The sequence below is a fragment of the Pezoporus flaviventris genome, unplaced genomic scaffold (assembly GCF_033815535.1).
Source record: "Pezoporus flaviventris isolate CSIRO_AGI_PZ_B2104156 unplaced genomic scaffold, CSIRO_AGI_Pfla_v1 ptg000006l, whole genome shotgun sequence".
Taxonomy (NCBI): domain Eukaryota; kingdom Metazoa; phylum Chordata; class Aves; order Psittaciformes; family Psittacidae; genus Pezoporus; species Pezoporus flaviventris.
This window is the reverse complement of record NW_026892554.1, coordinates 1,344,389-1,357,624: the sequence shown is the minus strand read 5'-3', so window position 1 is coordinate 1,357,624 and position 13,236 is coordinate 1,344,389. Positions and strand designations below refer to the sequence as shown.

General features: G+C 57.4%; 1 protein-coding gene across 3 annotated transcripts; it reads left to right on the top strand.

The window, feature by feature from the left end:
* The first annotated feature begins 2,177 nt into the window (after positions 1 to 2,177).
* Positions 2,178 to 12,972, top strand: PAQR5 (progestin and adipoQ receptor family member 5). Of its 3 annotated transcripts, none has more exons than XM_061446525.1 (9): positions 2,178 to 2,328; positions 4,481 to 4,527; positions 4,879 to 5,094; positions 5,318 to 5,445; positions 5,563 to 5,768; positions 6,450 to 6,576; positions 10,703 to 10,799; positions 11,277 to 11,418; positions 11,865 to 12,972. In XM_061446525.1, exons 3-9 carry the CDS (start codon positions 5,044 to 5,046, stop codon positions 12,110 to 12,112), a joined length of 999 nt encoding a protein of 332 aa, XP_061302509.1. In that variant the 5' UTR covers positions 2,178 to 2,328; positions 4,481 to 4,527; positions 4,879 to 5,043; the 3' UTR covers positions 12,113 to 12,972. The 3 variants fall into 3 exon arrangements, with proteins under 3 accessions (XP_061302509.1, XP_061302511.1, XP_061302510.1); XM_061446527.1 differs by having other exon boundaries at positions 2,308 to 2,332; XM_061446526.1 differs by lacking the exon at positions 2,178 to 2,328 and adding an exon at positions 4,285 to 4,349.
* The last annotated feature ends 264 nt before the right edge of the window (positions 12,973 to 13,236 follow it).

Below are 13,236 nucleotides of genomic sequence, written 5' to 3'. Positions count from 1 at the left end.
GCGCCTTCCCCATCTCGTGCCCCATGGGCAGAACCTGTCGGTGCACTCATTCTGTAATTAAAAGCATTAATTAAGGCAGCTGGAGCCAGGAATGTCGCAGGAGCTGGGATGTGCCAGCGGCCAGGACTGGCTCCATGCAGGACTGAGGGTCCTGGGGAGGTGGGGGGGGGATTTTGACCAGATTCCCCTTTATCCATGAGGCTGGGCCACCTCTGTGCTCCTCACATCGTTTTCCAGATGTGGGGGTATCCACCGGGAAGGGAGGAGATGCTGGAGCAAAGCTGGAGCTGCTCCACGGTCCCTTCCCAGGTTGGACACAGGGGCTTGGAGCAAGCTGCTCCAGTGGAAGGGGTCCTGCCCGTGGCAGGGGTTGGAGCTGGAGGAGCTTTGGGGTCCTTTGAACCCAAGCCATTCCACGGTTCTATCCCAGCGGATCAGTGCAGCCCGAAGGAGCCTGCTCTCCCTTCCTCACAGAGGGCACCTCCTCAGGGCAGCCGCGCTCATCCCTTCCCTCCTGGGCTGGTTCCCCCCTGTGGAGCCACCACGTCCCTTCCATGGCCCCATCCATGGGCATCCCCAGGCAGCCTCCGGAGCCGCTGCCGGGAGCTGCGGCGGGAGCAGTGGTTGATGTTTAACTGCGCCCTACCCTGCAGGTTTAATTGGCCTCATTTAATTCCTCCCTGTGCTCTCCATGCTCTATGCATCACCTCCAACCCCCCCCCGTGTCCGGCTCCCGCAGCGCAGCTCATGGAAGCCATGGAACCAACCGGGTTGGAAAGGAGCATGGACCCCATCAGGTCCATCCCTTACCCCAGCCCTGAGGCCTCGTCCCCACGCTGTGCGAGCACTTGCAGGGCCGGTGACTGCAGCCCTGCCCTGGGCAGCCTGTTCCAATGCCTGCCCAGCACCCATGGGTGCCCATGGAGGACAAAGGCTCCCGCTGCACCCTCTGCTGCCCTTCAGCAGGGGCACCTTGGCAACGGGCGTTGGCACAGCCACAGTGCAAACACCCGCAAGGGGCAATCCCCAAGGTGACAGCCGCGGAACGGGAATGCGAGGGTTTGATTGTGCGGCTCCGGGCTGGGTTTTCCCAACGGAAGGGATTGAGCCGTCTGTAAAGGTGGGGGGGGGGGGGGTGAGCTGGGGCTGCTCCGAATGGAGCCAAGCAGCAATTCCAGGCCTTGTGCTCATCGGCACGAAGCGGAGCTGAGCTCCTGTTGTGTGGAAGCGCAGAACATCCATGGATGACCCTGGGCTTGCACGACGAGTTCCCAAGCCCCTGCCTTGGGGGATGCGGACGCCACCGCTCCTCAGGTCCACCGGGAGCTGGCCACTGGGTCAGCCTCCCACACGGAGCAATGGGCTCAATCCCAGCCCTGGGCATCCCCCGTGGTGGGAACTGCGCCCAGAAGGGGCTTGTGGATCCCTGGAAGCCGCTAATCCGGTGGGAAGCCGGCAGGGGAGGGTTAACGCGCTCACACCAGAAACTGCTGTGAGTTGTGATTAGAATGCAGGGCAGCGCAGTGCGCTCGCCAGCCCGGATTCCAACCGGCCCCATTGCTTCTCCCTGCGAGCAGCACATTCCGCTTGGCTCCGGGAGCTACTGAATAAAACAGGAGCAGCACCCACGGCCCCGGCTCTGCTCCGCTCTTGTGCAACGCGTTACCAACGGCTGCACCCGCACAGCGGGGAGGGGAAGGGCAAATGCGCTGGGTTTGCAAGCGGGTGGCTCCTGCTCCGTGGTACCCAAGGGGACCCCATGGCCCGTGGCTGGGGTCATCCGTGCATCCATCATCAGTGCATCCAGACTGAGGACTCTTTGGGAGCACCAGCGGGAGGGTTTTAACTCCCTCCGCGGGGGCAGCTGAGCAGGTCCGGGGTGAGCCCGGGTGCTGAAGCAGCGGGGCCTGTGCGGTGAGGATGCGCAGGGCGCTCTGGAGTTAATGTCTTCCCCGGCCCTATCCCACTTCCTCGCAGCCCGGCTCAAGCTGATCCCGAGCACGACCCGCGAGCGCTTGGCCGCGGCCGTTTCCGGTTTTGTTTTGTTGCCTTTTTCCTGTTCCACTCCGAGAGGAGCCAGAATTCAGTCGCTCCTCATCTGGGATCGCAGCCGGGGCCGCCGGCCTCGTCCTGCCCCGCTCCCGGGATCATCCCAGCGGGAGCCGGCAGAGCCTCCCTGCCCCGATCCCGCCCCGATCCCGCCCTGATCCCGAGCACACCCGGGCCATGTGGAATGTGTTTGTACACAGATGAGTAATAACAGTCGCCCGGAGCCAGCGCCAGGGATAAGGCAGCATCCGACCCAGCCCCGCTCCCGGCGGCGGGGCCGTAAGTACCGCCCGCTCCGCTCTTCCCCCTCGCTCCTGCTGCTTTCCCTCGCTGGGGGCGATTCCTCCCCTAGGGGAAGGTGGCGGTGGGAAGGAGCTGCGTGTGGATGGGGCCGTGCTTTCTGCTCCCTGCCCACCAGCAGCTCGTGGCTGCGCCGCTTGCTCGCAGTTGATGGAAGTTCCACCCAGGAGTGGTTTGGGATTGGGATGAGGAGCTGGGAGGGGGGGGCAAGGAGCTCAAACCCGTGCCCGAGCCGCACTGGGTTCGGACAGCCTCAAACCCATGCGTGAGCCCGGAGCTGCTCGCCCCAACCCTGAGCAGACACCGGCAGCCGCCCGCAGCAGCAGCAGCTCCCACAAAGCCGCTGTTGTTCTGCTGGGAGAGGTCTTGGCACGTCCCGTTCCCGAGTGCTCGGAGGGGCCGGGCTGCTCGTTCCCAGCCCTTTCCCTGCCCCGCCGTAAGGAGCAGTGAATCGTTAACTGCTCGGTGCTGTCCCTGCCATTAAAAGTCAGCGGCTGGTGCTGGCACGGGAGCGGTGCCATGGGCAGGCGGTGCCATGGGGCTGAGTGAAGCTAAGCCCATGGAGGGGCAGTGATGGGGTGACGGGGGATGTGTCAAGGCTCCTTTCATCAGGGACAAACCACAGCCTTTAATGGTGACAGGAAACCTGGAGAGGGGCTTTGGGCAAGGGCCTGTAGAGACAGGCCAAGGGGAATGGCTTTAACCTGCCAGAGGGGAGACTGAGCTGAGCTCTTAGGCAGAAGCTCTTCCCTGTGAGGGTGCCGAGGTGCTGGCACAGGGTGCCCAGAGAAGCTGTGGCTGCCCCATCCCTGGCAGTGCTCAAGGCCAGGTTGGACACAGGGGCTTGGAGCAAGCTGCTCCAGTGGAAGGGGTCCCTGCCTGTGGCAGGGGTTGGAGCTGGAGGAGCTTTAGGGTCCCTTCAGCATAACCCAGGGTAGGATCGCGTGAGGAGGAGGCAGGGGATGAGGATGAGGAGGATGAGGATGGGGCAGGGGGGTGCTCGCAGCCACCCCGGGGCTCTGACGTGGCCCTGCGGTGGAAGGGCTCGTCCGGAGGCGGGCCCGTGGGTGCGCCCGGCGCCGGTGACTCAGAGCCCTCCGCACCTCTGCGGGGCCGCACACAGGGACCGGCCCCGGCTCGTCCGGTTGTGCCGGCCGCGGGGCTCCGTGCAGGGCTCGCTGCAAGCTCCCGGCCTGAGCGCTGTTACCGGGGCGCCCCGCGCTGCCTCCCCGGGGACAGGCAAAGGCAGAGCGGTGCCGGCTGCCCCGGGCCTCTGGAGCCTGCGAACACCGCCAGCAGCTCCCAATCCCTGCCCTCACTCCCTGCCCTCACCCACTGCCCTCACTCCCTGCCTCCATTCCTTGCCTTCACTCCCTCCCCTCACCCCCTGCCCTCACTCCCTCCCCTCACCCCCTGCCCTCACTCCCTGCCCTCACCCCCTGCCCTCACCCCCTGCCCTCACCCCCTGCCCTCACCCACTGCTTTCATTCCCCACCCTGACTTTCTCCATTCATTCCTCACTCCCACTCCCTGCCCTCGCTCCCTCTGTCCCAAGGAAGCCCCCGCAGCATCCCCATCCCCATTCCCCCATGGACAGGAGTGGGAATAGCGCAGGGGCCGCAGGCTCCGCACTGGGGCAGCTCCCGCACACTCCAACAGCCGCCGGGAAGGTCCCGATTTAAGTCTTAATCTTTAACCAAAGCGGCTCCAGCTTCGCTTTAGGTCGGGTTTTAGCTCCGCTGCCTCGTTAATCTTTCCCCTCCCGTAGCCGCCCCCAGCCACCTCCCTCTCCCCGGGCGCTCCCATGCAGGAGCCTGCGGGGCTTTGCCCCTGTTTGCTCTGGAGCTGCGCGGACACGCAGGGCACGGGCAGGAGGAAGAGCAGGGGGAGGCAAAGGGTAACGGCAGGGCCCGGGAAAGGGCAGCAATGGGGCTGCGGTGGGACCAGCAGCAAGGGCCACGGGTGCTGGAGGGGGAATCACGGCACGTCCCGGGGCGAAGGTGCGGGATGGCGGCAGGGAATCACCCAGGGGGGGCTCCTTCCCATGGACTGGAGGGTTGCAGGGAGCCGGGAATGCTGTGCTGGGCAGGAGGGGGCAGGACATCCTCCTTATGCCACCTTTATTTCACAGCCCCGAGGTGGAGGCACAGGAGGGAGAGGTGGCACCACCATCAGCAGGTAAGGGATGGAGACGTGGGGCTGGAGGAGCTGCGCCATGGTGATGGGATGTTCAATGGGGAGCTTCCCAGAGGGGACCTGCAGCCCCCAAACCCATGTGCAGGGCGTTCTGGGTGACCTCGAGGTGCTCCAGGATGTGGGCGCTGATGGGGTGATAACAGGGATTCCAGTCCCTCTGGGTGGTGGACATAGGGGCATGCTGCCTTTTCTCCCCCTGCCCCTTTTGGATACAGGATGCCATCTCCTCTCCCCATGCCATGGGATCCCTGCAGGAAGCATTTGCCACGTGTGGGTTTGGGATCTCCCAATGAAACACAGTGCTGCATCCCCACTGATGCTTGTCTCCCCCAGGCCACCCATCCTGAGCCCAGAGAGCATCACTTCAGCCATCTCCATCCCATCGCCTCCCCGGTGGGGTGTGAGATGGGTTCAGGCAGGATGTGAGGCACCTCCAGGGCTCTCCACAGGGAAGCTGAGCCGAAAGCAGCCCTTGGAGCTGGATCCTCAACCCACACGATGCTGAGCATCAAGTTACCCCGGCTGCTCAGCATCAACCAAGTGCCTAAGGTCAGAGAGGAGCTTTCCTTCCCCAAGCCTGAGGTTTGGGAGGGTTTTTGTTGGGGGGGGGGGGGGATAAGTGGGAGCAGCGTGTTCGGTGTCCATACCCCTTGGGAAGGGCTCAGTCCCTCCATGGGAGACCCAGTTCTGTCCTTGCAGCAGGGCCCGGGTCTCCATCCTTTCGGCACCCTTAAACCTTCTCCTCCAATGCCCCCCTCCCCGTGCCCTGCAGGGGTACCAGGAGCAGGGCATCCTCTTTGGGTATCGCCCGCCCCGGAGCTCGGCAGCTGACTGCCTCCTCAGCGTCTTCCAGATGACGAATGAGACGCTCAACATCTGGACACACTTTGTGCCTGCCTGGTGGGTACCATCCCCTGGGGCTTCAGCATCCACGGCAGAAGGGGGTGGTCTCCATGGGGAGACAAAGGAGCAGGGATGGGGACCCCCGTGGGTGCGATGCTGTTCTCTGTCCCGTAGGTACTTTGTGTGGACCCTGGTGGGGCGGCTGCAGGGCCCAGGGGGCCGGGAGGACCCCAATGCCTGGCCCCTCCTCGCCTACCTCCTGACCTGCTGCATCTACCCCTTGGCCTCCAGCTGTGCCCACACCTTCAGCACCATGTCCACCCGCACCCGGCACATCTGCTACTTCTTTGACTACGCTGCTCTCAGCATGTACAGCCTGGGTAAGGGTGGGTGGGCAGGCAGAGGTGTCCATGGGTGCTGGTCCCCAGGGCGGCGGGAGCTGCAGCATCAGGCTGGGTGCTCAGGTGGCTCCTACCCATGGGACAAGCAGAGATGGAAGCTGACTGTGTGCAGTGTCCGTTTCTCCTCTTCCTCCTCCCTGAATCCTGGTGCTTGGACAGAGCCTTGGGTGACATGGTCTAGTGGAAGGTGTCTCTGTCCATGGCAGGGGGTTGGAACTGGATGATCTGAAGGTTCCTTTCCAACCCCAACCAGTCTGTGATTCACCTATGATACCACTACAAACAGTAACTGGGGGCTGGGTTTTGTACTGGGCAGTCCTGGGATGGAGGCCTGGCTCTGCAGTCCTTGCAGTAAAGTGAATAAGGGTAAAAAAGCAGATTGAAGACAAATGCTGTCGGTGAAGTCAATGGCACCTCTCTGGGGACAAGCCCAGGGGACGCAGCAGCACCCACCAGGGTCTTTGCACGGCCCACGTGCCTCTGGTTCCCCATGGAAGAGCATCTGCAGGAGCTGCTTCTGGGAGCATCTCCTGATGCTCCCCTCGGCCCCCTTCATCCATCCCTCCCTTTCCTGATGCCAAACCCAAGCTCAAGGGTTCACAGCAGCTCCCATGGGTGCTGGTGGGACCGGAGCTCACCGGATTCCTCCCGCGCTCCCAGGATCCGCCCTGGCGTACTCGGCGTACATCTTCCCGGCGGGATGGGTCGACAGCACCTTCCACCGCTGCTACGTGCCCACCGCCGTGTTCAACACTGTCGTCAGCACCAGCCTCTCCTGCTACTCCAGGTGAGCTGCTGCTCTGCCCTGAGCTTGCTGCAGCATCCTCGCTAATGGGTGCCGTTAGTGACGGGTTTCAGTACGAAGGTGAGCCCTGAGCTCAGGACAGGGGGAAAAGGGGACTTTTGGGTCGGAAACGTGTTGCCTGTCGGCACTAGGAGAGTTTGGTGCTCAAAACTGCAACAGGAATGAAGTAGCTTTAATTTGTGGAGGTTTCAAAGGTCGTTTCCTATGGTGCTGCCTGGCAGGAGAACAAGCGGCTGTGTGTCTGTATGTGTGTGTATGCACATGTCTGTGTGTCTGTATGTGCCTGTATGTGTGTGTATGCACATGTCTGTGTGCCTGTATGTGTGTGTATGTGTGTGTATGCACATGTCTGTGTGTCTGTGTGTGTGTGTATGTGTGTGTATGCACATGTCTGTGTGTCTGTATGTGTGTGTATGCACATGTCTGTGTGTCTGTATGTGCCTGTATGTGTGTGTATGCACATGTCTGTGTGCCTGTATGTGTGTGTATGTGTGTGTATGCACATGTCTGTGTGTCTGTGTGTGTGTGTATGCACATGTCTGTGTGTATGTGTGTCTGTATGTGGGTGTATGTGTGTGTATGCACATGTCTGTGTGTCTGTATGTGTGTGTATGTGTGTGTATGCACATGTCTGTGTGTCTGTATGTGTGTGTATGTGTGTGTATGCACATGTCTGTGTGTGTGTATGTGTGTGTATGTGTGTGTATGCACATGTCTGTGTGTCTGTGTGTCTGTATGTGTGTGTATGTGTGTGTATGTGTGTGTATGCACATGTCTGTGTGTCTGTGTGTGTAGGTGTGTTTATACATGTCTGTGTGTCTGTCTGTGTGTGTAGGTGTGTTTATACATGTCTGTGTGTCTGTCTGTGTGTGTAGGTGTGTTTATACATGTCTGTGTGTCTGTATGTGTGTGTAGGTGTGTTTATACATGTCTGTGTGTGTGTAGGTGTGTTTATGCGTGTCTGTGTGTCTGTGTGTGTAGGTGTGTTTATGCATGTCTGTGTGTCTGTCTGTGTGTGTAGGTGTGTTTATACATGTCTGTGTGTCTGTGTGTGTGTGTAGGTGTGTTTATACATGTCTGTGTGTCTGTCTGTGTGTGTAGGTGTGTTTATACATGTCTGTGTGTCTGTCTGTGTGTGTAGGTGTGTTTATGTGTGTCTGTGTGTGTGTAGGTGTGTTTATGCGTGTCTGTGTGTCCGTGTGTGTGTGTAGGTGTGTTTATGCATGTCTGTGTGTCTGTGTGTGTGTGTAGTTGTGTTTATACATGTCTGTGTGTCTGTCTGTGTGTGTAGGTGTGTTTATACATGTCTGTGTGTCTGTCTGTGTGTGTAGGTGTGTTTATGTGTGTCTGTGTGTGTGTAGGTGTGTTTATGCGTGTCTGTGTGTCTGTGTGTGTGTGTAGGTGTGTTTATGCATGTCTGTGTGTCTGTGTGTGTGTGTAGGTGTGTTTATACATGTCTGTGTGTCTGTCTGTGTGTGTAGGTGTGTTTATACATGTCTGTGTGTCTGTCTGTGTGTGTAGGTGTGTTTATGTGTGTCTGTGTGTGTGTAGGTGTGTTTATGCGTGTCTGTGTGTCTGTCTGTGTGTGTAGGTGTGTTTATGCATGTCTGTGTGTCTGTGTGTGTGTGTAGGTGTGTTTATACATGTCTGTGTGTCTGTCTGTGTGTGTAGGTGTGTTTATGTGTGTCTGTGTGTGTGTAGGTGTGTTTATGCGTGTCTGTGTGTCTGTCTGTGTGTGTAGGTGTGTTTATGCATGTCTCTGTGTGTCTGTGTGCAGGTGTGTTTATGCGTGTCTGTGTTTATCCACGTGTGCAGCAGGCTTGCAGGGGAACCGCAGCCTTCTCGCAGCCCGTTGCATCATTCCCAAAGCACGAGCAGCTCCACGTTTGTTCCTGGATGGCATCAGGAAGCTTGTTTGGAATAACTCGAGTTACTGAGTTACTGCGCTGGCTGCCTGCAGTGCGTGCCTGCGAGCCCTCGGCCTGCCTGGGGCTCATTTCCTTCATGGGGAGCCCTCCCTGAAGGCTGTGTTTGGGGAGCACTCGCGTGTCCGTGGTCGCTCATCGCAGCATCACGGAACCCCGGGGGTCTTTCCTCCTGGTGTCTGTCCCCCCCCCAGCACAGGGCTGCGTTTGGATGCTGCTGTCTCGGCAGGGATAAAGATGCTCCTACGCCCTGGTGAAGGCAGCAGGAGGAAATCACACTGCAGGGTGGGCGGCAGCGACACGTCCCTGTGAGAGGGAGAGCGCTGAGCACATCTGGCTCATTGACGTGTCTGCCGAGTGCGAGGGGATTCTCTCACCTTTTGGTCTGTGGGTTACTCGCTGGAGTAGAAGACTTGGTCCTATCCTTGCTATTACTGAGCAGTACTGCGAGCTGAAGGATGTCTCTTGGACCCCTCAGTGCACGAGGCCAGGCAGGGCTTGGTATTTTTTTCCTTATAGTCCTCATTTCTTTCCTTCTTTTTGTCTCTTTTCCTCTCTTATCTTTGTCACGTGCATCTCCGTTGTCTCCTTAGATGGGCTTAGCAAGCGAAGCTCACTGACCATGGTACTTGAAAATAACACAGAGGGAATAATCAGCAACTTGAGAGCAGGCCCAGGTTGATTTGGATTGTTTAAAAGGACAAATACTGCTCTGCAAATTTAACTGCCAGCATCCCCCTGCTCCAGAACCATGCGTACCGGTGTCCCCTTGGCCTGTCCCTACATCCCTTGTCCCAAGCCCCTCTCCAGGTTTCCTGCAGCCCCTTCAGGCACTGGAGCTGCTCTCAGGTCCCCCCTTCAGGAGCCTTCTCCTCTCCAGGCTGCCCCAGCCTCACTCTCTCAGCCTGGCTCCAGGTCAGGGTTGCTCCAGCCCCGCAGCACCAGCCCAGCACAGGAGGGGCTCTGGGCTCAAGCTGAAGCCAGACCAAGGGCAGCTGCTCCAGGAGCTGCGCAATGGGGGTGGCGGTGCCGGGAGGGACCTGCCCGGGCACAGCAATGCTGCTGGGGCTGCTCTGCAGCCGCTCCCGGCTGGGCTCTGCGGGCTGCCGGGGTCACTGGAGCAGGGCACACGCCTGGCAGTGTCAGAGTGATTCGTGCTCACACCGTGCTGAACCCCTGAGCTCCTGCGCCACGGCCACGCGCAGCAGCACAGCATCCTCGGCCTCTTCAATGTGACTGCATGGGAGGCTGCAGCGTGGGGTTTTGGCAGGGACTCGCCAAGGGGCATCTGAAGGAAGGTGTTGATCTGAAGGTCCTTTCCAATCCAAACCATTCTGTGATCCCCGTGCCAGCAGAGGAACCTGAATGGGCTTTTCATGGTGAGAGCAGAGCACACATGGACTCTGCTACATCTCAAGCCATCTGCTGTGAAGAGAGCACTGCGCTGGGGTTATGGTGGCTCTGTTTGGGCAATGTCCTACATCTCATCACCAGGTTTTTCCTGCACAACAAAATGCAGGATATTATCCCCTGCCCAGACATGCACTTTCCTCCTCATCTATGGTATGGCTATAGCCAACAGGCTGCTGCTTCCATTCGAATGGTGATGTCATTGAAAAGTAACTTGGTTAACTCATTTAGGCTGTGATTTCAGTAACTCTCTCTGTGCATTCTCTGCAATGGCAATCACCAAGCCTTGGTAAGGTGTAAAAAAAAAGGAGGCTGTCCCATTTCATGCATTTCAGCCATGAGCTGTGATACAGCTTAACTAACAGGGATGTGCACAGCCTGAACGCAGCATTACCTACCAAGCCTTCCAAGGCAGATGTATTCTCCTGGATTGCTGAGCTCAGAAAGCTCAGATTCAAAACCAAAGAGTGAAAACCTGACAGGGGAGATTTAGATTAGATATTAGGAAATAATTCCTCACTATGGTGTAGTCAGGCCCTGGCACAGGTTGTCCAGAGAAGCTGTGGCTTCTAAATCCTTCCTCCCTCAGCTCAAGGCTCAAGGGTGGTCTCAGCTTTAACCCCCTCAGTGCTGCCCTGCCTGAATTCAGTGTTGACGGGAGGCTGACTGTGCAACGTCTGCACTGCAATCCCAGCAGTGGAATCCAGCCTAATGGAATCCAGCCTAATCCGCAGTGCTGTGCCATGGGAATCACCTCCTCTGTTTCCCTCTAGGTTTCTGGAGGTGGAACGGCCCATGTTCAGCAAGGCTTCCCGCATCCTGGCCTTCGCGTACCCGTACCTCTTCGACAGCATCCCCCTCTTCTACAGGGTACGGCTCCCTGTGGTCACGGCACCAGGGCGGGTTGGGAATATCAACTGCTGCATCTGAGCCTGGAAATACTTGGGAAAATATTCCTTTTCTACAAGGAAAACAAACTCCGGCAGGAAAGGGATTGGGTTATTTTTTCCTGCACCTATTGACAGGCAGATTCCTTCCACTTCAAAGCACCACGCTCAGCCTTGGCCCAGGCTGGAAAGTTACTGCCTCAGAAAGCTGCCAGTTTTCCAGTTCCTCAACTGGAGCAGGATGGGAATCTTGCTGCAATGAGGACTAAGGATGTGTGGGGCTGGGATTTACATGAAATAGAGGTGATGGCTGTTGTATCGAGCCCTGGATCGTGCCCTGGTGTTGGGTAACAGGCAGCCAGAGGTGATGGGGGCTCAGGGAACAGCTCTGCCTCCTTTAACGTGTTGTTCTCCTCCCTTTGCATGGTCCCCCTGTGTGGATGCCTCTCTGCTGCTGCAGTTCTACCTGTGCATGGCAGAGAGCTGCACGGAGGCTGCCATCCCAGTCCATTATAAGCACACTGCTTTTGCCTTCCTCACTTGCTTCATCTTCGCCAGCCATCTGCCAGAGCGACTCGCACCAGGACACTTTGATTATATCGGTAAGTGCCAAAGGGTGGGTTGGAATTGTTTCCTCATTATTTGCAGGGAGAAAGCACATTAATGCACAAGTGATGCCCAGAGGTTATAATTCATTCCCTGCTGGAGATTCAGCATGTGGTTTTACATACGAGATAGAGCAGTCGTGCCTCGGTAAAGCAGGCACAGCTCCAGAAACGTGCTGATTCCAAAATGGTTTAAAAGGGTTTGTGACCACAAAGCACTCATTTCTCATGCAAAACCCTTCAGCTGTGGCCTAGCACTGCTTCACAGTGTCAGGGCACTGCAGGAGCAGCCTCCAAGGAGACTGGATGGCACTCCTGGGGTTTTCCCTGTTCCCCCCCTCATGCCACGCACAAGCACAGTGCTCTTAGTGCTGCCAGGAGCGCAGCAGTGAGCTGCCCAAGGTGACTGAAGGCCTCAGTGAGTGCTTCTGGCTTTGCTGCAGGGCACAGCCACCAAGTTTTCCACGTCTGTGGGATCATCGGCACGCACTTCCAGATGGAAGCCATCATGATGGACATGGCCGAGCGGCACGACCGCCTCCTGCCCTCCTCGCTGCTTCCCTCCTCCCTGCAGACCCTCGCCTCGATGGGCATCTGCATGGCCATGAACCTGGCTGTCATCGGGCTCTGCTCCATGTCCCTGCGCTTCATGCCAGAGCCTCTGCAGAGAGAAAAGCCACACAAGCATTAGGCTTCGGGTCTAGATGGTGTTTATGCTGCTCTACGGGACAGACCCCAAACAAGACGTGGATGGGTGAGGAGTTTCTTCACCTAAACTCTCTGAGAAAAGGTTTATTGAACATTTTCTCAAGAGCAAACCACAATTGCACTGGTTTTGTACATATAGCTTCCAAGCTGGGGACAGATGATGAAATGCTCTTAATCAAGTTGCTGTTTTACCACAAGATGTATTTAAAATACTCATAACTTCTTCTATCAAAGGGAAATAAGTGCTAATACTTCCCAAAGCAATAGGCATTCCCCAGGTCTGCCTTACGGAGCAATCAGGGAGGCAAGGGAACGTGAGCAACGCAGCTGGTCACACAGATGTCCTTGTCGTTGGGTTAAACCAACAGCCAAGCCTCTTTAGTGAAGGCATGACCAGTGGCTTTCCCTGGGGCTCCTTAACTAAGGTTTTCACCTTGAAAGTGGCATTATATTGAGTTTAAAACCTCAAATACCTGTGTTACACAGCCTTACACTAAACCCAAGTGCCTGACACATGTGGAATTGAGACCAGAGTTTGGTTATGTTTTAAATTCAGCTATTTTTAATCATGACCCAAAAAGAGTTATTCCAGGAGAACTCGCCATAGGAATTCCATTCTCCTCTAGAATGGCTTTATTTTGGGTCCAATTCTGGTGCTTAGGTAAATCCTGGGAAATGAATGTCCATGGGGGAGCTGAGCTCCTGCCTGCAGTTGCTCGGTGGTTGATGGAGCCCCAAGCAGAGCATGGGGGGCGCTGTCCTTCCCTCCTGGCACAGACACCTCCGTCCTGGTCATGGCTGGGCTCCTTCTCTAACCTCATTTGTGGTATCAGACGTGAGCTGAGCAAGAAGCAGGAGCCTGTGCAGTGTAGAGCCATGAGCTGTGTCTGATGAAAGGCAGGATTTGGAGTGGCTGATGCATAGGGGGGGTCAAACCCTGTCATTTTAAGGCATTTCCAGAGTTAGACCTCGGCTCACCCAGCATCAGCCCTGCGCTCTGCCTGTCCCTCCTGGCTCTCCTTGCTGCTGTGTCTGGATTTAGCAAGGAGAAGCAGAGTGCACGGAGAGAGCTTGGAGGTGCCAGCTCAGCTGGGATGGAAGCTGTCA

Coding starts and splice junctions, on each gene's coding strand:
- PAQR5 (XM_061446525.1), top strand. CDS start 5,044: ATGCTGAGCATCAAGTTACCCCGGCTGCTCAGCATCAACCAAGTGCCT. Junction 5,095..5,317: donor GCATCAACCAAGTGCCTAAG/GTCAGAGAGGAG, acceptor CGTGCCCTGCAG/GGGTACCAGGAGCAGGGCAT. Junction 10,800..11,276: donor GCATCCCCCTCTTCTACAGG/GTACGGCTCCCT, acceptor CTGCTGCTGCAG/TTCTACCTGTGCATGGCAGA.